General features: G+C 46.7%; 1 protein-coding gene across 1 annotated transcript; it reads right to left on the bottom strand.

Annotated features, from left to right (window-relative positions):
• Window positions 1-11,986: 11,986 nt before the first annotated feature.
• enc3 (ectodermal-neural cortex 3) lies at window positions 11,987-25,882 on the bottom strand. Its single transcript, XM_088907847.1, has 3 exons — window positions 25,556-25,882; window positions 21,616-23,432; window positions 11,987-15,217 (listed from the first exon to the last, which is right to left on the bottom strand). Exon 2 carries the CDS (start codon window positions 23,410-23,412, stop codon window positions 21,643-21,645), a length of 1,770 nt encoding a protein of 589 aa, XP_088763973.1. The 5' UTR covers window positions 23,413-23,432; window positions 25,556-25,882; the 3' UTR covers window positions 11,987-15,217; window positions 21,616-21,642.
• Between the last annotated feature and the right edge of the window lie 1,189 nt (window positions 25,883-27,071).

Here is a 27,071-nt window from a genome sequence, read left to right as displayed (position 1 = left end):
GTTTGAAGGCCTCAGAAGTGGCCTGTCTTTTCCGGCGGTGCGGGGATAGATGAGTCTGAGGGACGGCTCTGTTAGAGTTGGAAATATCAAAGCTGCTCTATGGTATGGAAACAATTAAGACAGGAGAAACAGAGGAGCTTGGGGGTGGAGTGGGTGCTTAATGTTTTGAACAGGAACGCAGGAGCATTAAACCACAACTTCTAAGCTGACTTCTCTTCAAATCGTCCTCTTAAGCAACCTGGATTAGTGAGGATGTTAATTACTACAGGATGGACTAGAGGGAGCCTGTCTCCAGGGCCCCTGGTAACAGAATGGGACTCTCAGACTGAAGTCTGGCTATTCATCTCTGCAGGTGACTTGTCCTCAAAACCGAAAGTCGTAAACGAGCCTGTTTCATCTCGATCCTTTTTCTTCCTGTTCCTTTCCCCCCCCACTTTCTTGTGGAACCTGTGGGTGTGGGTGAAAAGATGGATTATTAGCAAGCACAGAGACAGTGCCTGCACGCCAATGAACACCCATTCATTGGCGCTCGAAAGGTATTGTTTATAACGCACCAGAACATCTTGATCTTACCAGGGATCTAATTTATTTCAGAACGATCTTCAAGCTTTAATGATTAATGAGCTGTAGGTGATGCCTTTCGGGTGTTCATGTCATATCCTTCAGTAAAAATGATTTTGAATGGTTTTGAGTGTACCATCCCTTCTTTGTTTAGGCAAGGCCTGCCTGTTCCACTCCTACCAATTATCAGCTCAGTCAATCTTGCTGATCTTCTCCTCAGCTCTCTCAGATTGGTCACCTTTGCAGGTTGGTATGAATGAGCTGGAATTGGAGCTGCGAGACTTGAGGACTAGTTGATCACTATTTGCAAATGCATCAGAACTCCTGCAATGTTTCTGTTAAAAAAATAATCTACTGTTTGCAGGCAGCACAGTGCCGAAGTGGTCAGTATTGCGGCCTCGCAGCACTGGGGCCCCGGGTTCACTTCCAGACCTGGAGTGCTGTCTGTGTGGAGTTTGTATGTTTTCCCCTTGTTTGCATGGGTTTCCTCTGGGTGCTCCAGTTTATTCCCACAATCCCAAAACATACTGGCAGGTTAATTGGCTTCTGGGAAAACTGGCCCTGTGCCCTGTGATGCATCGTGGCCTTTCGCCTGTTACTTCCTGGGATAGGCTACAACTCCCCCACGACCCTGCATTGGAAGAAGCGGTTAGAAAATGAATGGACAGAAAATCGCATTCTTGCTTCTTTCAAGGCTTTGATTGAAGGACGTCCCAAGATGGGAAGCTTTTGTCCCTCTCCAGTACAGACAAAACTGTCCAGCAGCAGCTCTGCTTAACTAGTCTGGGAGTTGGCGGTTTGTACACAAAGAATTCATTGTATTGCATGTCTGGGCATGTCTGGGCAAGCCCGCTCCTTGCTCTGGTCAATGACTGGGCTCTGCTTGTATTCAGTTCAAGGCTGATCTGCTACAACTCTCTCCTCCCAATGCAGTCACTTGCAATGTCTCCAAGCACAGGTGCGGTACAGAAAAGGCCTTTGTGTATCACAGTTCTGAATGGTTCCCCTTGGCTGTAATGGAGCGTCTAACTGGTGCACTGCCCTGCATAGATCTCCCTTTCTTCCGTTTAAAATCCAATAATGGTTCATGGATTACTTGGGTTTACATGTCTTTGCTAAGGGTGTTAAAGTCTTTACATTTCTCTCATCCAGGCATTATCGTCCACCCACGCTAACGTCGGCAGCAAAGCGATTTGTTTGAAAGAGGCTAGTCAGTCTTTATTGCACGGTGATTTCAAATTGGCACCGGCGAACCTTATTCGGGGTGGGAAGGGAGGGAGGAAGGTTATGAAATTAGTCTAATAAAAGCACTTGAGGCCCTCAGCTGAGCTGTTTTTTTTGTTTCCCTGACAGGTACAGGAGACGGCAAGGTACTGAAAGCCAGCCAGCTGACAGCATGCTGGTTATGCAACAGGAGAAAATGCCATTGAAGAATTACAGCCTGTTATCTCAGCTGCTGGAAACGTCCAGGGGAACAGGCCCTGTCGATCAAATGAGAGTAATAAAATGGGTTGGGTTGCCTGGGAGAACTGGAGATTATTCTAAAACTGAGGTGAACCCTGTTAGGGGTCAGTCTGTGTGCAGATTGTTCACGTGGGGCCCAGAGAAGTCAGGGTGAAAGAGATCTTGTCTGAGTCACAGCTCTTTGAGAGCTATCCAAAGCCAACAATCTCTGAATCCTGGCACGAAGCAAGAATTTGTGCACATAAGGCTGTACCCATTTTCCACCGGTGTACCTGAGAGCTGAGAGGGGGGCCCAGGGAGAGACACCCCCTGAAGCTCCAGCCTCATGATCTGTCTGGGCCGGGCTCGTTAGGAGGCAGTTAACGACTAGAAACAAGCCACAATCTGAAGCAGTGCTGGGGGAAAATAGAATTAAAGCAAGAGTAGAAACAATTTCTTTCTCATAAGATGTGAATTGTTTTACATGCCACTGTATGAGATGTATGCTCCCACAGTCAGGTAGTGAAGTGGACCCGCTTTCAGCCACACCTGGCAGGGTTCCTGGTGTTCAGTTTCTGGGCTGCGCCAGTGGGAAAAGTGGTGTGCTTTAGAAACCTGCGCTCTTCTCTAGAGCGGTGTCCTCAGGCCGCATAACAAGAAGTTAGTCAAGGAAGTCTGATGTTGAGGGTGTGGTCATCTCATTGATTCAATCAACCACCTGTCATTGCGCAGAGAAAGTGAAAAGAAGAAATCTGCTTTTGCAATCTCTGCAGATTGCAAAGAAAGCAAGCAGGGTGTAGTGCAGGTGTTAGACGGCATAGATGAGCACATGGGTTGGGAAGAATTGATTTAGTGTAATTATGTGCTGCCCTCTCCAGAACACAATCCAGTCCCAGGGATGGGCAGCTCTTGTCCTTGAGGGTTCTGCAGTTTTCATATTATCTGTGGTTTTAATTATTGATCCGATTACTAGGGTGGAATGTCCGATCACCTCTGTCGCTTTAAGTCTCAAACAGTCACTGATTGAAAAGTACTGGTAAACCCTGCAGGAGTCTGGACCTTCAAGCCTAGAATTGCTCATCCTTTCTGTTGAACCTCTGCAGCGAAGCCTGGCATTCTCACTTCTGATTATGAGGAGAACTCCCTGATAGCAGGTTCGTACCCTCTGCTTTTATACACGTGCGCAACGAATGAGTTTCTGTGGTCAGCAAGGGTCACCCCATTTACAGCAACACAGCACGAGCTTGATCCTGTGGTCCCCAGACCCCAGAGCTCATTCTGCTGTGTGGGCTGGAACCAAGGAAGCTTTCTGTAATTCATCCACCTTTTACTTGAACTTGAACTTTATTGCCATATGTAACCGGTACTGGTACAATGGAATTCTTACTTACAGAAAGTCTCTCGATTGTAAAACAAGTGTAAAAAACAAGACAAAGTGCAAACAGTGCATCAAGACAATGTACAAACAAACAATAGACAATGTGCAAGTAAACATGTAGACAGTTTGAATTTATTTTTCCAAGTCACTTCTTTTAAGTATTCTATTCTCAAGTGCAAACCGCTGATGGAGCCTTAAGGTTGGGCTGAGAACCCAGATTCCACTCCTCTGACGCCCTTTACAAACATCTTCTTTATTAAATGCTGGCCTCAGCTGGAGTGGTGGGAGGTCTGGTGGGGACGATTAGAAATGTACAGAAGAAGCACTTTTATTGCCGTGCAAACTTCACTGCAAGCTGGCACGACTGCCAAAGGAAACAGGCGAACTGGCAGGCGAGGGCAGAATGAATAGGTTTGAACACTCCAGGACATGTGCTGCTCAGAGGGTTCCATCATGCGAGAAAGGCAGTGTGTATCTGTTTAGATCAGTTTTACATACTTGTCGTGCTTGGCACCGAAATATGAGGCTCGTGAACATCGCTGTCCAGCTAGATTCAAATTTCTTGCCAGAAACCAAAATGTGAGTGTGAAACTAGTTCGCATTTGTTCAATTAGCCCCTGTGTGCAACACTTCATGGCAGATGGCCTTGCTGTTCTCAAACTCACAAACCATTTCAGTTGACTTTGAACACAACTAACATTGTGCAAAGCAGATTCACAAGCATGTTACCTGTAATAAAAAACCGGGGCTCACTAGTCCCTCCGCTTCAGAGGGTTCTCAGGTTTGACGTGAGCACGATTCCACCCTGATCTTGTGAGTAGCGTGAAGCGAACAGGTATAGGAATTTGACTTTGTGGAGATATGATAGCACTATAGGTGGAGCCTTTCCTGTCACACAAAAAAAAAACTCCTGAGATCTCACCTGAAAGGAATACATCAAATGCACAGCTTTCAGTCCAGGCTTTAGCTGTTGCTGCCTTTACTTTTAGCTAAAAAAATAGCAGGTTTGGGGAGGATTTAAGGTGGAATGCAGGTCCTCAAGGGCCTGCCATTGAGTGATCCTCAACAGTGCAAGGGGCTCTGTTAAGCACTTAGTCAAAGAGCTTACCGTTTAAGATTGCTGCTTGTTTGAAGACATGCCCTTCAGATGTTTAAATAAGCGCTGACTGTCAAAACAAAAAAAAAAGTAATGCCTTTGAAAGCATCATGGTGTTTTTTTTTGGTGCCGTCGTGGGTGCTGTGAGGTCAGTGAAAGGCGTTTGAAGTCTGAAAGAAGAAAATAAAAGCGACGGGTGTAGTTCTGTGTTTCTGCAGCCCCTGGGATCTGGGATCTGGGATGTGGGATGTGGGATGTCCATCATGAGGGGCGGGTGCAGTCTGACTGAATGATGGTCAATAGGGAGTGAGAGCTTGCTTGACATCCTTCTTCTTTTGGGTGACTGGAATTCCCGAGAGAATTTCTAAGTTGCAGGAATTTGCAAAGGTGATTCACTGTCCGCACGTTTGAGTTCTCTCTCTCCAAACACAGGGGTAACCTGCGGAAGAGAGCAGATTTTGTTATGCAGTCTTATTCTGGGAGGTGTGTGTTTGGGGGGGGGGTAATCTTGATACGCTTCAAGATGAGCTGTGGCTGGAATTATGCAGGACTGTCCCAGGCTTCTCCTTACAGCGTGCCTTTAGGAGACTTCAAGACCACCGTCTTGCATTAGAACTACAGGACCAGTGGGGTGTCCTGAATTAGTGCTTTTCCATGCCTGGATGAAGAAAAGGCCCCACGATCTTCCTCGTGCTGTCAAAGTCCATTGAGAAAGCAGGTACTGTAGACTCTTGATATGATGAAGTTGCTAGGGAGACAGACTAGCCGAGCTGCAATAATATGTAAACAGGGACAAGGTTTGACTTTGAGCTTTGTCTTATCTTTTTATCGCTCTTTTGAAGTTTCCCTGGGGCGGAAGCTCTTTGATAACCTTTTCACCAGCACCAGTAAGATAACGACCACGTTTAGTGCAGCTGGAGGAAATGAACAGTCCTTCTCTATCCCACCCTGTTCGACATATATTGTTTCTGTGACTGGTTGGGTCTCCTGGGTATCTCCAGAGCAAACCTGTTGCTCAGTTATAGAACAGCACAGGAATGAATCTGGATGAATCAGTGTCTTATCCTGATGGGTATAAAAACTGCACCATAGTTCTGTTCTACCTCACAATACTACTCTTAAAGGTGAATAACACCAATTAGTATTGGTAATACGACCAATAACACCAAAAGTATGCTAAGACGAATCTGTTTTCATTTTAGAGTACTATTCACATATGACGGTACTATTTGCATATTCAAGTACTACTCTTGTATTAGTATACTGTTGCATTGTATTTTATTGCTTTACAGCAGCTGATTTTGACTGTCCATAAAAAGAGATGAATTTGAAATGTTCCTTGGCAAGCTATCCCTGACTTCTACCTTACTAAATTCTGCTTGATCCCAAGCAGTGCTCTGGAAAAATCTGAGCCCTCAACAGCAGATGCATTTGTGGAGGTGATCAGTCAGGCCTCTCGCTTTCTCACAGCTCTCTGTTCTGGATGTCATAACATGCCTCAGTTGTGAATTGAACTTACCTCCTTAATTGTGCTCTAGCCCTAGGAAATCGCATGATCCTGCCATGTGCTTACCATCGAATCACCAACTGCTTTGTGTTAATATGTCTGCCATGATAGAGAACTATTGGATGAAAGGTGTTCTTTAAAATTGACCCATGCAATGTGCTTCATAGTAGATATGGATTTAATCAAATCCACACATTTTAAATGCGCACGTTATAAATTAAGCATTTTAGTCAATCTTATAGCTTAAAAAAAACATCTGTTTTGTAATGAAAATCAAAGATTTGAATGACGAGGAGGTGACTCTTATTTTTGCGGCAATGTGTTTAAAGTTCGTGATCAGCATTATTCGTTTTCATGTGTTTGTATCTGGGAGTCCAGATCAGCTGAGCTAGTTTAATGAGGGGCTCCTGGAATTAGAAAGCATCTGTTGTATCCTGATGCTTACAGGACAGCATGAAGGCTGATTTAATGCCTTCGACTTCTTTGATGCATCATAAGACCCGACAGCCACAAGCCTCTCTGTAGACATTGTTTTCTTTCTTCTAACCTCAGGCAGCACTACCCCCCACCCATGACCCGTTCAGAAGACATGTCAAACAAATGAATTCCTTTTCTCTTTAATGGTGCTGATCACTGGTATGGGAAAATGAATCCATTTCCTCCAGACAATGACTCATTGTACTGCTAAGTAAAAAGGGACAGGAAAGAATGTATCGTAAGGTTCATTAATTCCATCTTTAATTGCCACACAAATACAAATGTGGAAGAATCTCTGGAATTCCTGTAATTGAGGTTTTATGGCACCGACTCGTCTAGTGTCATGTTGCCAGAGTCCTGCAGCCATGAGATCGTTCTGTTCTCAGAGCTTCAGAATGTGATGGTACAAGGGGTGGCATCCCACTAGGCAATTTCCTGTCCCCCGGTGTTTCCACCAGAAATGAATCGGTGTCTTGGTCTTCATCGAGCTTCAGTGTGGGGGCCCCGCAAATGGTGGCGCCCCCTGATGTTTGTGGGCATCCCTGTGTTGGTATAGCCGGACATGATTGTGCGTTTCACTTGGGTGAGGAGGACGTCATCAGGCACCCCCAAATGTATGGGCGTGTGCTGCTCCGATCTGTTCTTAACGCCCCCGTGCACCTTCTGAACCAAAGTTCTAAATCTCAACTTGAAATCCTGACCCCTCACAAGACACAAGCCATGACGTGATGGAGGAAGGAAGAAGGGAGTGGCAAACAGAACAGCCATGCGATGAGCTCACACTCTAAAAATCCCGAGGGTTGGATACATTTAAAAGCACAGTGGGATCCATGTCTGGTTTTGATGGTGGAATCACTACTGGGGGGGGGACACTTTAAAATCACTTTTCCAGCTGGGCCTTGGTTTGCAAAGAAACTCTTTATCCTTCCTGGGATGGATCCTGCATTATGGCACAGCTTGTGCAAGGTAGACCAGATGTCTCTCCTTTCCTTGGTAATGCATTCCGACTCCCCCTGGAAGATTCCCAGGCCCCACTGGGATGTGCAATCATGTAATCATGTTCTGTGGTGTCTCAAGTTGCAGGGAATTAAAGTCGTCTCTGCCCTCATTGTGGATTCCTTGGAAATGGTGGTAAGATAACCTTGTTCCTGCCAGACAGACTTCCATCAGTTATCTTAAAGACTGTCCTCTTCAAGCACACAAGCGCAGTATCCTCAGGTGCAATGGTTTCAGCCTGATCTCATTAGCTGGCAGCTGCACATCAAAGCCAGGGTAGAATATTTAAGGCCGCTGTAGTACAAGGAGAGGAGTGGCTCACCGCAGTGCTCCACCGACACTGGTCTCCCTTCTTCCAAGAGCTTTGCTGCAGTGCAATTACCCCGTTGCGTAAACAGTGATTACCATCCTAAAAGATGCACCGCCTTTGAGGTGTGTTTACTTTGGAATGTGTGCATGTCTCCCTGTAATTTTCTCTGCTTAACAAGGTGCAGCAATAACATACCCTCTTTTTGTTAAAAATAGCTTTTCGCATATTTCAGCTAGACGTGGCTTCAATCGATCATTGAACCTGCCGGGACAAACGAGGTCTTTAAAAAAAAAAAGCAACAAGAAAAGCTGATGCCAGTTTCATTTCCGTTTTGCATTGAGAAACGCAAAGAGAGCTGCACGAGGATGGTCCCTTTACACTCTCTTATCATTTCAATTGGCAATTAAGGCCTGACGTATGGACTTTCTGTGACATAAAAGTACAGGCTACAATGTCATGTGAATATGGGAATTTTAGTTTGCAGAAATGGGTTTGTTTGCTCAGTGACAGTGTCTTTTGATCAGAGCTTTGTCTTTTCTGCCCATTTCTCCTACCTGAGTTTGGAGCCTCTGACTCTCCCAGGTAGGACTGAAGGCTGATGGGTGTTTACTGATATGTCCTCCTGACCTCACCCAGTTAAAGGCCATTTCAGTTACGAGAAGAACTTCAAGCATCCTGACTGGAAGCCCTTTGTGACTGAACGCAGAACACAAAGATCTGCGGCCTATAGGTCAAAATTAACAGTGGAGTGACTGCCATCACATGCCAGGGAAGAAAATTATTTTTTTCTTTCGGCTTACCCTGAAAAGAAAACCAGACAGTGTTTACTTCAGCGGTTGTCTGAAATTAGCTTGGCTTTTTGCTGTTGGTGCTGGAGCAGCTGAGGCAGGGTCTTGGAATGCTTACCTACAAAACCACTTGGATGTCTGGGGTTTGGTTCAACCTATGACTGGGGCGATCGGCTCACACCACACAGCTCCACCTGCCCCTCTGCCCTTGTGACTCATCACTAGGCCTAGACACCACAGATGTATGGATGCAGGCTCCATTCGGTGTGTCTATGAAGTGGGTATGGTTCAGTGCTTGTTTACTGAGCCCCAGAAGCAGTCCTGACAACACTATGCAGTTTATCTGAGTCATTCAGTGCTCTCACCTGGATAAAAAGGCCCCAGAACCCATCTGTAAAATGCTTCGCAGACACAAACAACTTACAGTGGCAGGAACTGTCTTTTATTAATTGCACATGGTAATATGAGGTATGTATTACCAGACTCGCATCCGACTTAAGCTTCCTGCCCATTTTCAGTGATCTAATAAGCATTTGCCCTCTTTTCAGAATAAATCTTAAATGTGGGGGGGGGGAAATGCAAAAGCAAATTTGCTTTCTGTTAGGGGTCGAGCTCATCATCTTGTCGCTGTTCTAAGACGCCGGCGTTTCTGCCATTCTTAGAGTCCGATGCACTTCCCCTCGTGAATGTGGCTGTCCTCGTCTCTACAAGAGGTCGCCGGCCCCCCCGGCAGCCCAGAAGAAAGGGCCCTGAGGCATGTCAGCGGAAGTTAATTCCGGACTAATTCGGCAGCGTGGTGCCTTGCGAAGCGCCAGGCGGCGAGGCCCAGACTCGCAGACACACGCCACTGTTTGGGTGGGGGGTGGGGGGGGCCGGAGTGCCTGGCGGGACTGCAGATCATGTCCGTTCCACCTCACTGGGCCCATTCTGAAGGAGGACAGGACAGGCAGCCCTCTCCCTGGCTCCTCGTCCTCGAGCGGCCGTTTGGAAATTCCCCCCCCCCCCCTCCCCTCGACCCGCGTTGTTGGCGGTTTGCTCTTTTGTCTCCAGCCAACCTTCAAATGTCTATTTATGTAAGCGATGAACGCCGTTTTAATTGCGGAGCCTGCAGAACGCTTCTGAAATGTGCGTCTTTAGCATAACAATGGGCCCATTTTCCTGGCCCCCACAATCCTTTTGAGGCAGAGATGTTTCATCTTCCTGGGTGTGTTTTGCATGGTGTTTTGAAATCCATAAATTATGTGTTAGTCGCTGAGCTGAAGTGGACGCACAGGGTGAAGCAGCAGGGGTGCTTTCGGAGATGAGGCTATGGTTTGACGGGGCCTGTCAGGGCTATAACGAGGCTTTTCCTTTGATTTCTATAGTTCAATTAAACAGACGGGACCACGTCCGTTGCTTCTTTTACTCCACTACTGCGGTTGCAGGCTGGGAAGATTTTAACATGCCGCCCAATTTTGTTTTACTAGCTGTGATTGACAAACGCGAAGGAAAGCCGTCCTCTGAGCTTAGAACGGACACAATAAGTTGACAGTCTTGTGATTGAACAATTAAAGGGTTAGTCCTAGGGGACTGGGTGAATTCATCCTGTAAAAAGCACACCTCCTCATTCTCTTCCTTGTGCGGTCACAGGTTTTGTGGTCGAGAGCCCAGACATGGAAAAAACGCACAATTGGACATTAAAGTTGCCAAAAGGAGTTAGTGATTCTATATATATATATAAAAATGGTAAATCCACAAAGCTGTGGATCTGTCACTGCAAAATCCTAGCTTCTGAAGTGAGAGTGGCTAGTGGTGGCTGTGAACCTTTCCAAGACTCCTGAGCAGCGTCCTCACAATTGGCTGTTTTTTTTCTCTCCCTCCCTCCTTCCCCAGATACTGGACCCAGCTGTTGGAACAACCGTCGTCCCATCTGGCGTCTAGGCTGGCCTCTCTCTGTCCCCCTCCGTCGCCTCCCCCCACACCACCAGGGGAGGAGTCATTAAGACATCCATCACTCCATGGCTGAGAGCTCACATCTCACTGCTCAATTAGGCTGGACCGCCAGCGCTTTTCCCTCGTGTGCTTCTGCCTCCAGCGTTCCAGCAGAGCACAGCACTGGGATACCCGCTAGCATTTTCAGACAATCAGGAAAGCTTGAACAGGAGTGAAGCAGTGGAGCGGGTATCTTGTTTAGAAAAGGGTAAGAGTTTAATAGTAGACTCGCAGGAAAGCTCAGGACGTTTTTAAGCACGTCCCTGAATATTATATTAGTTGGCAGCTCTATCCACATTTTCTGCAAAGTCGTCTGGATGACATTGTTTAAAAAAACAAAAACTCAGTACCAGAAATGATCAGAGCTGGAGCCCAGATTAAGTCAGTCCTTCAGTCTGGCGAATTATACATGCAGGATTTGATGATGGGTGTCCGCTGGACAAAGAAATGCACACCAAGGGCCTCCATTAAGAATTGAGCATGCAATAGGCAATTGGCAGGATGATATAAAATTTTATATTTAACCTAGACCTCAGCTTTGCATAGGATTCCCAGTTGATTTGGCTGTTGTTGAGTTAGTTATTCTTCCTCTACAGTTTCCTGCATCTGTGGCAGATATTCCTCTGTGGTTCTTAGCTTCTCTGCTCAAGGTAAAGTCATGGAAAACCTCATTGCTGAGGTCCGGACCTCAGTCCCCTAGGCCTGCAGACCCCTGTTAGGAACAGGAAATGAGCACTTTGTTGGAAAAGCTCCACCACACCTCCTCTTCTGCCTGAAGGCTCACATTCCTGATGTCACTCACCAAAAAAAGGTGGTGTTTATTCAAAGAATTCATGTCCAGGAATGTAACCAACAGGCCATTTTCCGTTCTGCTTGCCCTCCCAGTGTAAATGAATTACAGCACCCATGAAAAACACCCCAGTGCAGTAGAATTGCTACAAGGACAGCACCTAAAAGCTGCACAAGTATTTTGGTTTGCATTTCTTTCAAGAAATGAAGTATGTGAAACCAAACGGCCTCCTCCTCTTGTTTGTAAACTTTGCTTCTGGATATTTAAAAATTCTCTGATTTAAAAAAAAAAAACTTGTGACGCCTAAATTATTGTTTTATATTTGGGAATGGACTCTTCCCAGATGTCTAAACTGGTCTACCCTGACTTTAATCAGCTGAATAACAGATGTCTGGAATGAGTCCTCCAAGCCTATGTCTAACAGCAGACATGAACTAAAGAATTGTTAAATTAAATATTAATACATGTACAAGGATCGGGCCGATTGCACTGCTAGTGTATCATGTGTAAAGCCTGTGTAAGAATGGCTTTTTCAAAGTTGAATTTTTCAGAATTTTTTTTATTTTCTGAAAGGCTTCAAGGAGAAACTTCACTCGGCCCAGTATTCCACCAGATTCCTTCAATCAGGTTTTGCCCGAGGCCACAAACCACAGCAGAGCACAGCAGGGCTTCACACACAGAACGATTTTATTGACATCGTCTTCATATTACAACACCAATACAGCACCAGGCTGTACCATCAGGAAAACATTTTAAAAAGGGTATAGAGGAAAGGGGTAAAAAAAAAAAAAAAATAACTCCAGTGTTTTAAAGCCATCACTTGTCTACCAAAGTTGTTGGAGACTGTCTCCTTTTGGGCACCAGTGTACTCCTGGTCCTTACAGCTTACAGGGCTACAGCAGGACTAGTGAACACCAGGAACAACTCTGAGGCTCGAACACTTGTTTCTAAACTAATATGAACATATGAAAAGATGTTTTTTTTCACAGTGAAAGTTCTTACAAGTCAGTAGAAATAAAAGGGAAAATGTAAAAAAAATTAAATAGCGTTAGTGTTATTAACGTTTATTTTTACGTCTCGTTCAATACGATCCTTTAGGGGTATCAAGTGCATGATTCGTATAGTACTTTTAAGTATAAACATTTAGTGTTGAAATCTTGGGAGTTGCAGAGCAGACTCCTAATGCTCAATGCTCATGTACAGAAAATGATAAAGCAGACCACTGACATTACATTAACCACAAAATGAAAATCTCAGGTGCAATTGAAAGTGACTTTAACAGAAAACCATGAAAATGTTTATAGAGCACACGTGGTATTTACTAAGGCATTACCGCACATAGCAAAACAAGTTCCCTGTGGAATATTCCTACATTTTGGAATTATAGACAGTCGTAGCTAAAGGTAGCATGAAGAAAACTGTTCAGTGATTGTCCCAAAACTTGAACTGTGGGGAATGTGGGTATATACAGTATTTAAAGTAATGCAAAAAGAGATTACCCTGAGAAGAATATCATTACATTCCCCTTAAATAAAATATCCAGAATCTAACCTTGAAAAACTGAAAAAAAAAAAATCTTTAAAAAAAATAGTCTTCATTCAACTTCACATTCTCTGCTTAGCGATTTCAGTACAAAAGCCATATACACTAGACAGTTAAAATTGAAATCTTTCAAAGCCAAGAGAAAAATACAAATAAGATAGCTTATTAATAAAAAAAAATTAAACAAGGCCCTGAAAAGGTTTTTGCGATGCGACAGCCACAGGCGTTATTAGGTTCCCGATAAACTTCATAAGTCAGACCTGAGTCAAACGTGAACAGTCAGTCCAGCCCTGATTTGTTGAAATCAAGGTAAGAAACTTAAATCCTTCACTGCTCAAACCTTAAATTTACAGAAAACTTTCAGGCACACACAAAGTCTACAGTAATGACAGTTTCCAGACTCAATCCACTTTTTGAAAATGTTATTTTTTCATATGTTTTTAAAAGCTGACATCAATTGACCCACTCCGAGATTTCAATCCTGGATTGCTTCTCATTCTTCCTGTAGTGCCACCTCCTTTTAATGTGCCAAACATTAATGAGAAGTGGAGTTAATGGTACCTACACAGCATTTATCTTCTACAAAAACCGCCTGTTGGGCACATCATCCACTCGCTATCCAAATCAAAGCCCCTTATTCCTGCTGCTGGCCATAGCAATCCAGAATCTATCCCAGGTGCTTAAGGTGTAAAGCCTCAACTCATCCTGGCTGGGTTCGTTATGGGACACGAGCACACACACACAGGAACAATTTAGAGGAACCGGTTAACTAGGAAACTAGAGCACCTGTAGAAATGTTATTTAAACAAAGGGCGCCCCACCCTACACCTGAACCCCAAATCTACAGGTCCATCTGCACCCGAGTGTGTCAAAGCAGTCCGGCAATCGTGCTGTAGAATCAATGTTTTTTCGGGATGTGATCTACTGTATTACAACCACTCCCATCTACAACCAATCTCACCCCAGAGATCCCTTCCAGAACTTCCCCAGCTTTGTAGTTTTAAAGGAAACATGGCTATAAATTTGAAATGTTTTGTTTTGTTTTTTTTACCATTACGAATCAACCGTTTATCTTTCAGATTGGTGGCTGCCTTTTTTTTAAAAAAAATTTTGAATGGGAGTGATTTCCCTGTGATTCAGAATAGCCCATAGGCCTCTCAGCTGTGATCCCCGCCACCTCCCCCCAGGAGAGGGGTAGGCAGGCTCCTCCGCGCTGGTGGTCCTCAGAATACGTCACAGGACCCCCGGCGCAGTACGGGAGATTCAGAGCCCACTTTAGGAGGGGCGTGGCCCTCACTGCTGGCACAGCTTGCCCGAGTTTCCAGCAGGAACCCGAGCCTGCCCTACCCACGCCTGGGCAAGCCCAACACCAGTCAGCTAGCGACATGACTTGTGCTCGAACCCGCAATCGCAGATCTCAGCCTGTGCTTGAGCGAAAGATTTCAATGGTTGAGCTCAGGGGGCCTGTGGCTGTTCTTTTAAGACTTGTCTCTATATATCCAACTTTCTTACTGCATGACAGGTTTGATGCCACCCCAGTTCTTGGGGGAGGAGGGGGGTGAAAACAGTGCCCTTGTGCCCAGAGCCAAGCCATCTGCTGCCCCCGTTATAATCCTGAAATCCTGAAACTTAAACAGCGGGACACTTGCATTTACCACAACAACCACAAGGCCCTGGCACAGCCTTGTGGTTACACTAGGACAGAGTAAACCGAAGATGCCAACCCCCAGCTCCCCCCTGCCTCCATCCCCCCGGACAGTCTTGTGCCACCTGGGAGATAGTGAGCGCAGGCAGCTCTCTGGACAGTGTGGATTCTCACACCCAGCCCACAAGGTCAGTCCTGCATTGCAGACACAGGCAGCTGCCAGATGGGCCACGCAGAAGCCGAGAGCAGTTTGGGTTTGGGCTGCTGGCTCCACTGGGTTTTTCTTCCACGCGTCCTGGATGCTTACGCCAGGCCACACTCGGAGCCCAAGGCGTTTTGGGTGCAGAAGCCGTGCTGTGGTCACGTCCCAGCCAGAGGCTGCGCGTCTCTGCGAAAGCAAATCCAGTTTCCAGAGTGCAGCCTGTAGTACCGTCTCTCTGTGAGCTTCTGCAAACGAAGGCTGGGAGCACTTTCCGTCACGAGGAACGCAGCTCCATGTAGAAAGAAGGCAAGGGCTGGAGTTCCTCGGCCCCCGCCCTCACTTCCTGCTGCCTCCTCTCTCAGAAATGACATTCCCCCCGTCGCATGTGCAATGTGCAAGGCCTGTGATTCCAGCTGCTTTGGATGAGATCTTTGTTCCCCCCCCTTCTCCTGCATTCCTCGGAGAGACACAGTCCAGCATTCCAGACAGTCTCCAGCACAGCAGTTCTGGACTGAAACAGAAAGAGAGAGAGAGCACAGGAGTTAGGAATCCCAGGAACTCTCTGCAAATCCGACAAACAAGGCCCACGCGTTTCTGCTAGAAACCTGAGAAACGGTCTCTCCCAAAAATCGGATTATGGCCACATCCTGCTCTCTCAAGATCAGGGGAGCCCAGCTCTGGTCCTCAAGGGGCACTTCCCTTCTCCGAATCCCCAGCTTCTCCAGACCTAGGAAAGACCTCAATTTGGCTTTTATTTTATTTATTTTTCTAAATAGCCTGCTGCATTGATTTGGAAATCGAGCTCCATCCCTATTTTTGCGGGTTTTTTTTTTACAGCTGTTCTCTTCGGCTGAGAGCTCATCCTCCCACATCGCTTCGGCCCAGGCTGGCCCCATCGGAAGACACGCACGGGTCTGAGACGCAGTCTAGCGAATGAGGACAAGACGCTCTTTGCCCATGGCAAGTATTGAAAGCATTTGGAAAACTACCCGTCACCGATGTTATCATCATCTTAATCACAAGCAAAGGCTCATTGTTTGCCAGGCACAAATTTAAGACCACAGAGAGCACCTTTCCTGGATTTGACACCACCCACTGTAATCTTATCTCTGCTCGAAGGGACACACTTGTCTTGTATGGTGCAGCAGTGATTTCAAATCTCAGGCACTAGGCTCTGTGCTGGAAGGCAGCCACACCTGCACGAGTGGACGAACGTGGTAGATGTTTAACGGGGTTTTAAAAAAAGGGGCCGAGCTCCGATCTTGCTCTGCACAGCCTCCATGCACACCCACAGGCAGGCGGGCTCTTGCTTACTGCTGCCCCTTGCGTCCGCAGCTGTTGTTTTGAGCGGAGCCCCGTTTTTTTTTTTTATCCCATCTGCTGTCACTGCTTCCCAGCAGACTCAGTGGAAGCAAGCGACAAACCGGCCTTAAAAATACTCCTGCCCGATATCAGCATTACACCAGTCCAGCAGCTTTAATTTTAGCTCTGCTCTGGGAAAGGGACGCTCGGGTGGCGCACTTTGAACCCACTCCCACTCTGAAGAAGAAGGTGAAGTGTATTTTCTCGTCCATTCACGAGCTCTTCCATTTTTTTTCTGCTCAGCTGACCGGGCAGCTTCTGTGTGCGACCAGGTCTGAACCTCACCGGCAGGCTCGAGCACCAGTGATGGATTTGCATAAAAAGGAGTACTTGAATTTAAATGGAAAAGTCTACATTTGCAAATTGGAAGGATTTGACTATGGTGAACAAATATTCAAAATTCCGCACTTTCAAATTGGACATGGAGTAGCAGTAAAGAAAGACGGACAAGAGGCACGATATATTTAGCAAAAACAGTCCAAAGTTTCCCCCATCTCAACTTCTAACACCTTGTTTGTTGGCAAGCAGATCTGGCAGCGAACGGGGCAGAAGATGCAGGAAAGGGTTAATACAGCTCTGCTCGGCTGACCTCTGACACACTTCTCTAACTGCTACAGAATAAACCCGAGATTCAGGTTCGCCCTCTCCTGTGTTCCAGTTAATACAAGTAACACTGCCGCTGCTCTATTTGCAGGAAGTAGAGACAAAAAAAGCCATCAAAGGTTTTCCACCACCTCAGGGCGATTTTAATCCAATCCCAGCGATTATTCATTAGATGTCTGCAGCTCTTTTTTTAACCCCTTAATTATTTGCAGAAGGAGCAGAATGCTTGTTGTAAACTGCCTGAATCAAAATACAGGGTGCTAGGGTGCAGGGCTTTTAAAACAGAAACTACACAAAATAACACAGAACCACCCACTCCTGAACAATCTGTCCCCTTTTTGCAGGATCAGAATGGCTCAGGGCAAAGTCACTAGAGCCCAAGGAACAGTAGTCAATGAATTGAAATGATCATACAGCCCATTAAGACCACAGTATTTGTCGATCTAGGATTCATCTCCTAATCAATTTCCTCACCAGTCAGTTATCAAACACATCTAGGTCTAGTGTTCGATCTGCCCTCCTCCCCTGGGCTTCAGCAAATCCTCAGCTGGCTCAGTGGATGGAAGCTGTCCCATTACATACTGTATCATTAAGGCCAAAGCTTGAAGAGTATTGACAGGGTAGCCAAAGATATGGGGCTGTCACCTTCACAGAGGGACGAGGCTGGAGAGTCCTGACTCAGTGCTGTGTGTCTGCAACTGAGAAACATGCCAGTGATTTATCCACCCACTCCTATTAACTGAGTTATAGAGAAATCAAATTATACTCTGTGCATAAGAACAGTATAATTTGCAAGTATGCCCTCTGCAGTAATACAGTGCCACAAAAGGCTTTCAAGACCTGCATGAGTTAAGCTTCCCTGAGCTGTAAAACTGGGATTTGTTACTGTTGCTCCAAAGCAATAATGACAGATCTTTATGACACCTAATCAAATAAAACTACTCCCTTTCCACCCAGTTTAAAGCACCAAGCAAAATCCAATAGCTGCTTCGGTGATAAAGCAGGAACGACCAATCAATAACATTGTGCATGCAAATGAAACAGCACAGGCTCGAATGAGATTGATTAATGACTCTAGAGAGGAGGGTAGAGGGCAGGGAAGGTGCCTAACACAGCTGCCAGTGGAATTGCTAATCCTGGTAGCCTTTTAAAATGGAAATTAATAAAACATTAGTATTGAATTATTGGGTGCTTGCTGCCTCTCCCTCTGCCCACCCCTGTGCCTCTGGCCCACACTGCCGGCAGCTATTAACAGCTGTTCAAACCGGTAAACTGACACACAGCCTCTACCCTTTGAAGCCCCCCCCTCAACTGGTTGTGGCTGATCACAGGGGTGCTCCACATGGCTAGGGTTCCAGTCTGTGGCTGGGAGGCCACCTCTCGATCACTTCTCTCTGAAACCAAATACTGCAGCTACTTCTCCGTGAGCTGCCAGTAAAAAAAGAATGCCTTGCACTAACGCACATACTGCAAGGCAAGCACTGCCAACTTGCCTTGCAGCATGATCAGCCCAGAGCCACGTGATGGCCACTGTGCTGTTTGTCTTGAAGGCTCAAACCCCAGGCCTGCTTTTCCAGTGCTTGATTGCTCTTCAGTCAACAGCGGATGAAAAGGGCAAGCATTCCAAATTCAAGAGAACAGTTTCCTAGCTGTTCCCTTTGCTTTGATGAAAGCCACAATAGAATGGTGGAATTGTTTTCCCCTTTTAAATGTCTAATCTCTCCCCATCATTCAGCACAAGAAAAAAAAAACTGCTGTGATGGTTTCCTTTGCCAAGATCAAAAACATCTGAGGTTTCCTGAGAAGGAGCGACTGGTATCCAGACAAGATAGGTTATGCATTTCAAATGGGTGTTTCTTTTAATTCCCCATTTCAAATATTTGTTTTAAGGTAATGCTACATATTTCGACTTTTTATTCTCCCTCCCGCCAAAGTCAACTAGTCGAACACCACAAGGAATACACAGTTCTGCAGGCTGGTGTTCAAACTACAAACCACAAAAAGCCAGGACTTCACCAAAACATAAACACATGGACATGATCTATACTTGCACTTAAAAAAAAAAAATCTTTATGTAGCCTTCTACACTGGCAAAAACAAGTTTTTTTAATGCAATATTTCAAGTGTGCTACAATTGGCTCTTTTTTATGAATTAAGAGAAGCTTCACCTTACTTACATTATGTAAATGTACAGTGCACAACGGTAGCTATACTGAAAGCATGAACAACCTGTTTAAGGTGCTACCCGTCCGACTTCAGAGCATTCACCCCCCCCCCCGACGAGATTAGTCACTTTGATTGACTGAGAGTGCCTGTTAATGAGCTACTGTTACAAGTTCAAACAGCCCTTTTTGTTCTCAGCCAACACAGGGAAGACCTGTCAACCACAAGGCAAATCAGGAGAGAGGTGGGGGGTCTGACAAGAAAAAAAAAAAAGACTTGACTGGGGAGGTTAGATTTGCACAAGATGGAGGGCCCGAAATGTCAGTAGGTCCCCCCCCCCCCCGCACACGGATATGTCAGTGAAAAAGGTCGTATCTGGCTTATTGTTCAGTGACCAGTGAACCTCCTGCCTTTTTTTTTGCTTATGATAATGCACAGAGGAGGAGTGACTCCACTATCCAGGTCAGAGATAAATGCAGGAAGCAAAGGTGACTTTATCTCTGGCTGGCTGATTAGTTCCTGCAGCTGGAGGGTGGGGAGAATGTTTGATCTTCTCCCTAGACTAACACAAACTCTTTCATTTTTTTTTGCCTTCAGCAGTGAAGCACGCTGTCAGGCCTGGGTTCACTCAGCACGACAAGCCTTGCACCGCGCAAAATTGCTGCAGATCCCGTGCAGGGAGGCCTCCCGAGCCAGACCGCACACAGGAACTGGCGGCCACATTCCTGCGTGTCCCAGGGTCAAATCCGAGAGTGTCCGTAAATAGGGAATATTTTCTCTCCGAGCTGCAGAGTCATACAGAATGCAGTGTCTGTTTCCACCCTTTGTTGCTAAATGCATGCGTGTACATCAAAGACGGCCCATCATATTGCCATCAGTAACTGACAAAATCTTTTAATAAATGGCAAAACTGAAAGATTTTAAAAACCCTTTTGAAATTTGAACTTAATTTCAAACTCTTAAACCCTGCAAATGTAACGAAATGTTAAAGACCCATTCCCCATGCCTGTTGCAGTTTCCACAGCCATGCGACAGACTCCACCTTAAACGGAACAGCTGTTTGGCGCTGTTCTGTGTTAAAGAGTGAACAGGATCAGGTAGGGCTCGCCTTTAAAAAGCAATTAATATGTCGGAACTCCACAACAGGGGAGCAACAGGGACTTCAGGAGACAGGCTGTGAAACGCGTCACTTGTACTGAAAGAGTGGGGTCAGAAAATATTTTGATGCTTCTTCAGAAACCTTTGTGCCACACTGCCTATTGCCCGTTTCTGCCAGGTGCCCAAAGTAGCATCGTCTTGTGTCGCAATTCTGTTTTAGAATTTCATCAAAGGCTATTTTAGGTTCTTCTGTCTGAATCTTCGGTATTTGCAGTAAAATGTGGTCACGGGCACTGCACTGCACTGGTAAAAAGATCCTTGTTTATATAGGCAAGCGCCGCTGTTTAGGAGGACAATGACAAAGAGGCACATTCTCCGATGAAAGATAGAGCCGGCCGGAAGAGAAAAAGACTCCAGTCGCCCACACACTATATAATACCCATGATGGGTTGACAAAAAAAGGCATGATTATCCTTCAGCCTCTTCCTGTAGCACACAGTTTCAACAGCTAGTTCTGGCCTGGTCTGCAAGCAAATAAAGGCTCTCTAAAGGAAGCCCTGCCAGAACATTTTACTGGACAGTAAAGTTTACAACCTTAAACCGGTCTTTTTTTGCAACCTGGCCGCCTCACAAGCAATCATATCAACTCCCGGGTCAATTATCACAATCGCCACCCGACAGCATTAAAAACCCGGATCCTGAGGGTTCCGCTTCAAACCTTAGAGCTTTTAAGAACCTGGTCTCAGGAAATCCAGTAATTACTTAAAGGAGAGAAACATACACTAACTCTGTGAAGTTCAAGATTGGTTTCTTTTAAAGTATTTCTAGGCCACTGTTTGCACACACAAACACTAAACGGTCACTGTTAGCACGGAGTGGTATTTGTGCTTTGTAATGGTGACCCCAGCGTGCCTTACACTGTTTAAACTGTGCTGCTGCCCGATCTTACTTGCTCCTTTAAAGGGAACTCTCTTCAGAGCCCCCCAGGCCCCAGTCTCCCTTCCTGTCCCTGAGAGGGTCACAGGAAAACTTTCCCAGCACAGTCAGCTTGAAAGGCAATACGCCCGAACACAGGATGCTTCTCAGGTCACCAAACAGGAAAAACCTCTCTCCTGATAGGCTCCCCACCCCCCACTCCTGTCTCCTAAAAACGACCTAGCATGCTCTTCCAAGATTTATGAATTTCATCCTGTTTAACCTGCGTGGGAAAACAGATGTTTATCCTCAAGTTTTCTCTGGAAGTAGGGGGGGGGGGGGGGTCTTTTTTACTGTATGATTCCAAAAGCATCCCCATAATACATTCCCAAACTTTCTACAGGAAAAGAAACCAGATGTGCTTCCTGGGACTATTTGAACCTCTGAATTTTCTTTACCACTTCCACCTGAACCTCCAGTATACACTGCAGAGGAATGCTATTTTAAAGCCTGAAGTAAACTTTCTACAGTGGATTAAAGCACTCTAAAAGGGGCACACAACTGTATTTAGCGTGTTCACACACTATATCAGCTCTTCCGTCTTGTAGATATAATGCCCAGTCTGTCGCATCTGTTTGAGCAATATTTTCTGAGTATAGGAGAATGAAAAAAGGTGCAAAATCATACCACCACACTTCCTTGAGTGGGCATCATGAATATCAATTGCAGACATGGCAGTGTGGTACTGTAGCACTTTAAGTATCTTACTTTCAAGCGTCCGTGTTCTCCTCTGCCCTACGCAGAGAGGTACTTCCACGTGCTGACGAAGGCCGTGGGTATGAGGGAGTAGGGCACGCTGGCGATGCTGTCCCATGTGTCAGTAGAGGGGTCGTAGCAGTCCAAGGTTTTACATCGCTGGGCACCACAGTAGCCGCCCACCACGTACAGTCTGTTGCCAGAGGCCACAGCATGGCAGCTGATCCTCTTGGCAGTGACATCGCCGAACTTGGACCACTGGAACGTCTCGCTGTTGAAGCGGTAGGCCGAGCTGGCGGAGAACTCGGTGTCGCCCCCGATCACGACAACATGGCTGCCCACCACGGCCGCCGCGGTGTACCGCCAGGGCTGGGGGCAGGCGGAAGGCACCGTCCACCTGTTCTGGCAAGGGTCGAAGCACTGGACCTTCGGCAGCTTCTCCCGGTTGATGCTCGTGCCCCCGAAGACGAAGAGCTTGTTCTTGGCCCCGACTACCGCCGCGTTGCTCACGCCCTCCCGCAGTGGGGCCACCAGCGTCCACTTGTTGGCCTGCGGGTCGTATTGCTCTACCTGTTTGAGGGAGACCGATGGGGAGGCTGGGAAAGAGCCAGCCAGGGCCGTATGCCCACCGACGACATAGAGGATATGATCCAGTTCAGCGGATCCATGGCCAAACCTGGCCACCAGCATGTGAGCTGCTTTGGACCACTCGTCGTGGAGAGTATCGTAGACCCAAACGTCCTTGGAGGCCCCATTCTCAGAGCCCCTCCCGCCGGTCACATAGACCTTGCAGCCAATGGCACAGGCACTGCATTCCTTGCGGGGGCTGGGGATGTCGGTTTTGGGGGTGATCTCCTTGGTTTTCTGGTCGATCGCGTACACCTTGTCGCACATGAACGTCTGACCCCCCAGGAGCAGCAGGGCCTGGCTGACTTTGCGCGGCCGGGCGCAGAAGCCGGTGACGACGCCGTCGTTCTGCAGGATCCTCATCTTGCAGCGCACCGCGTCCTCGACGATCTCCCTGCCCAGCTTGTGGCCCATAACCAGCTCCTCCGAGGCCACGTTCTTCAGGAGGTAGGACTCGGGGAGCAGGGCCAGCCGCACACAGCGCAGCAGATCCGGCAAGTCGCTGCGCCTCCGCGCCACGTCGGCCTTCACCCAGTCGATCACCGCTTCGTAGACCAAGCTCTCGTCTTCCACCTCCAGCTCCTCGCTGAAGATGAGCTCCAGGATCTTGTCTTTGGGGAGGCTGAGGAAGTCCTCCGTCTTGAAGAGGGTGGCAAAGTTGGCGAGGCACATCGTCCAGGACAATTCGAACAGCCTCTCGCACCGGTGGGCGTCGGAGAGCAGCATCATGCCCAGGCAGTTGGAGGGATGGAGGTTCTTCTCCAGGAATTCGGCGGAGGCGTCGCGGATGTCCTCGAACTGCAGCATGTCCCCGGCCTCCAGGAGGGACTCCGCGTTCTCCTCGTTGATGATCACCCGCGCGGAGTAGGCGTAATCCAGCAGCAGCTCCAGCACCTCGGGGTGCAGGGAGTCGTGGAAATTGACCTCGGCGTCCCGGCTCTCCTTCAGGCCGCCGCTGAACATGGCCTCGAAGTAGCGGCTGCAGGAGGCCAGCACGGCCCGGTGGCAGGGGAAGCAGCGGCTCCCCGCGCGCAGGACCACGTCCGTGAAGAGGCGGCGCTTCCGCAGCAGGTTGAGGTGCGTCAGCAGGCTCTCCGCGTGCGACGCCTTGTGGAACAGCTGGATGTTCATGGATCCGGAGCTCGATCTCGACTTCCGGTTCTCGTGGCTGCTCACGGACATCTCCGGTGGATCGCTTTCGCCTGGAACGGAAGCACAGGGCGCTGGTAAGACTCTCGTTTTCCGATGGGTCAAGCCTTTAACTGCCTTGAACCCTCAGTCTAAACCTTAACCCTTTTAATTGCCAGTCATGGAAATGAGAATTTCTATCTATCCATCTTCTAGCAGGGGAGCTCGAGCTGGAGCCTATCCCAGCAAGCAATGGGCTCAAGGCAGGATACACCCTGTATGGGATACCAGGCCATCCCAGGGCACACACACGCACAGACTCCAGTTTTCCCTGAAGCCAGTTAGCCTACCAGTATGTCTTTGGACTTTGGGAGGAAACCGGAACACCCACGCACAAACTCCACACAGATGGCACCCTAGGAATTGAACCCAGGGCCCCAGCGCTAGAATGCTAACCACTGCGCTACCGTGCCATCTTGATGTAAAAAAAAAAAACCTGCAGACACTTCACTGCTCCAAAGCTGAGAAAATAAAGAAAACCCATTTCAGCACACAAGAACACGTCACAACTGTCTGCTGCAGCAGGCAAAGGGTTAATGAAATAAAATGTTACCGTGCAACACGGAACAGCAGCATTCGAATTTACATGATTGTTTTGTCTTTCCAAAAAAAAAAATTAAATCTGTACTCCACTGGGCCATTTAATTACAGGGCTGAACAACAACAAAAAGAGCTCAATATACTTTGGAAGAAAAGATGAATCACTACAAAAAAGGAAAATGTGATAAGACCCTCATAACTGAAGGCATACCGGCAGGATTAGGGAGTCGCTAATTAAAGGTTTGACTTTGTGAAGCCAGCAATTGGCAAAGAGGTTTGAGCTTCACAGACTTAGCTGCGTTTTTTTTTCCTCCTTCCGAAAATGTTTATAACATAAGAACTGTGACACCGTGAAACTACACTTTCCTAAGCAAACGATTTGCCCTGCCCGATTTCAGAGGTTAGGAATGTATGGCAACTTCCCCCCCATTGCAGCACCGAAACCTCATAGCTTTGATCTTCTCCAGGATACCGCTCATCATCTTGGCATGAAACTGCTGACGCGCAAATAACCACTGTTTACTGTAAATGACCTGTCCCTTGTGCACTTTGTGTACAAATGTAGGCATCAAATGTTACGGCGAAGGCACTAAAAGTCACCTTGGGTGACCAAAGAACCGCTGTCAGTAAAATAAAATGTTAGAAACATTAATTTAAGGCCAACAAATAGGAAAAGACGAGGGGTTTAGTTGCACAATACGAAGGCATTTTTAGAAGCAAGCAAAACATTTCGATCATGCCGATTTGCCTGTCGTGTTCACTTCACGACACTTCGCAACGCGTAAAACTATGTAAAGGATTATTGCTGTGTGTTGTTTCCGACTTTCACATTTAAATGAAATGTCCCCGAAGGAAAAAAAACCCGACAGAACACGCATAGGGTAGAGGCGTGCGGGACTTGTGTCACGGCGATTTAGCGTCGATTGCTCAAACATTAAAATACCTTTACATCCCTAGAATATTTGTATTCAGATTTGAAAAGTGAAAATTTTAGTACTAAAAAAACTAACCGAAAACGCTATTTCTAGACAGATGAGCGAAAAGGCTGTAAAAATAAATCTACGAGGTAGATGAGGCTTAGTAAGTGAACAGTCGGGCCAAAAATAATTTTTCATATTTTAAGAAATATATCTGGTTTTATTTTAAAAGTAAAATAAAACCCCAAATTCCGCGTAACAGCGTTACAGTCTGATCCCGTTAAGCGACTCCTATGATTTCATTTTGCAGGACCTTTAGGGCGCCTGGCAATATTACACACTTCATTGTAATCTGTATAAAAAACAAAGAACAAAAAACTCACACCAGCGGTAAACGAGGAAGAGTTAACAGATTATCAGAAAAGTTCAGGTTCAAACCACATAATGCTATGCGGGAAAGTCAGTTTTAAGTCATCTAAACCGTGCCCTGCCTGTGCAATTCCTCTTGAAGCCGCATAAAGTTTCGGCTTCACCTGCGTCTTCAAATACATCAAGACTGGGACAGTCCAGTGAGTCCGATAGAGCTTTTAAATAGCTGCGCGGTTCGTAGGGTCTCATAAACCCGCTGAAAGGTCAGTGTTTCTAAACGCGCATTTTATTGTTCTGGGAACAGTCCTTACCGAGAAACCTAAGGCGGCGTGGAGCAGCTCCGAGTCCCGAGGTTCACAGCGCAAGAGCGGACGCTGAAAGCGCAACTCGGCGGCACTCTGCTGGGATTCAGTTCAATCTCCAAATCGCGTTGCTGTCTCCGGTATCCTGGCCTAGAAGCTCAGAGGTTGTCGGGTCTGCGTGCAGGCGTACTGTCGCCTGCCCTGCGCGAAATTAAACACAAGAAAGCCATTCGTTTACTGCACGTTTCCACCCCGAGAGCTGAGCGGTGCTGCTGCTCGGCTCGCTGAACCCCGCAGAGTGAGACAGACCAGTCGCACACCAGCCCCGACTTGCCTCACCCGGCGGACGAGCTCTTATTGATATTCACCGCACAGCTCGCTCCTCCTCCCCGTAGCAACTCGGTTACTAATTGCCGTTCTTCGAAGAGCGAGAATGAGGGAGAAGGCAGAACGAATACCTTAGACTTGCCTGGGGGAATTATTCTAACCACTTAATTTAACACAAGGCTTAACTCGAATTTTATTGCTGGTTTTGAGGTGAAAGGCGGCGCCGCAACATCTAGATGCATGGGGATCCGGTTGATTTCGTTTAGAGCTGCGTTCAAAAGAAAATGGGGGGGGAATCAGGTTAGCGTAACGTGTTAGAAAAGCAAGAGTTCCTTTTTGAGACAGAAATAAGGCCGCGTTGGCAAACTAAAGCGCTCTCCATGTCGCCTTTCAGGGCAGACTTGAGAGGCGTTTTCACATACGTCTATTATTTGGAACGATTTATGAACCCACTTAAGGAAATGATTTGATATTTTACTAACGAAATATTTGCAAGGGAACTACAGCCCTCTTCCTGGACATCCCCAAATCCAGCTTTATTTCATGTTTTGCAGGTCGCCATTAACATGGAAATGGGAGGAAAAATGAGTATTTCAGGTTATTCAATACTATTGTGATCAATCAAACAGTTGTTTTGTTAAACGAAGTAATTTGGAGATCTTTTAGGGCTAAACGTCTGAGCCCTCAAGGACCAGAGTTCTCTCAACTGAACAGATTTATCAATAGATTACAGGTGTTGCCATTGTGTGGATACAGGTGACCTGTTTTGACTAATAGGATTGGGGTTATGAGCGTAAACTAAAGCTCTGTGTTATTTCTCTCATTCGTTTATTTCACCTGGTGAGTCAAATTTCTTCTTTTACAATGGCGATTCCATTTCAACAGAAAGGAAATGACTTGAGCAATCCTAGTGACGTGCCTTGCCTTAAGGACACAACAGCAGCGGCTCACCCGCGATACCGATGATATAGCAAAAACGCTCGTATCGCTGTACTTTTATGATCATAACCAGCTGTGTTATTTTTAGATACAAAGACATTTGCGCTTTTAAAATGTATCTGTGATCTAATTCAATGGATTAGAACTGACTAGACAACTGATTGTGACCATTTAGATCCACCCCACCCAGCTCTTCAGGTAACCTCGTCTGAAATGTTGTCGACCGGGGTGAACGGTATTTCCCCCCCCCCTCTCCTGA

Source organism: Atractosteus spatula, chromosome 28 (genome assembly GCF_055471065.1).
Source record: "Atractosteus spatula isolate fAtrSpa1 chromosome 28, fAtrSpa1.hap1, whole genome shotgun sequence".
Taxonomy (NCBI): Eukaryota; Metazoa; Chordata; class Actinopteri; order Semionotiformes; family Lepisosteidae; genus Atractosteus; species Atractosteus spatula.
This window is presented reverse-complemented; position numbering and strand designations above follow the sequence as displayed.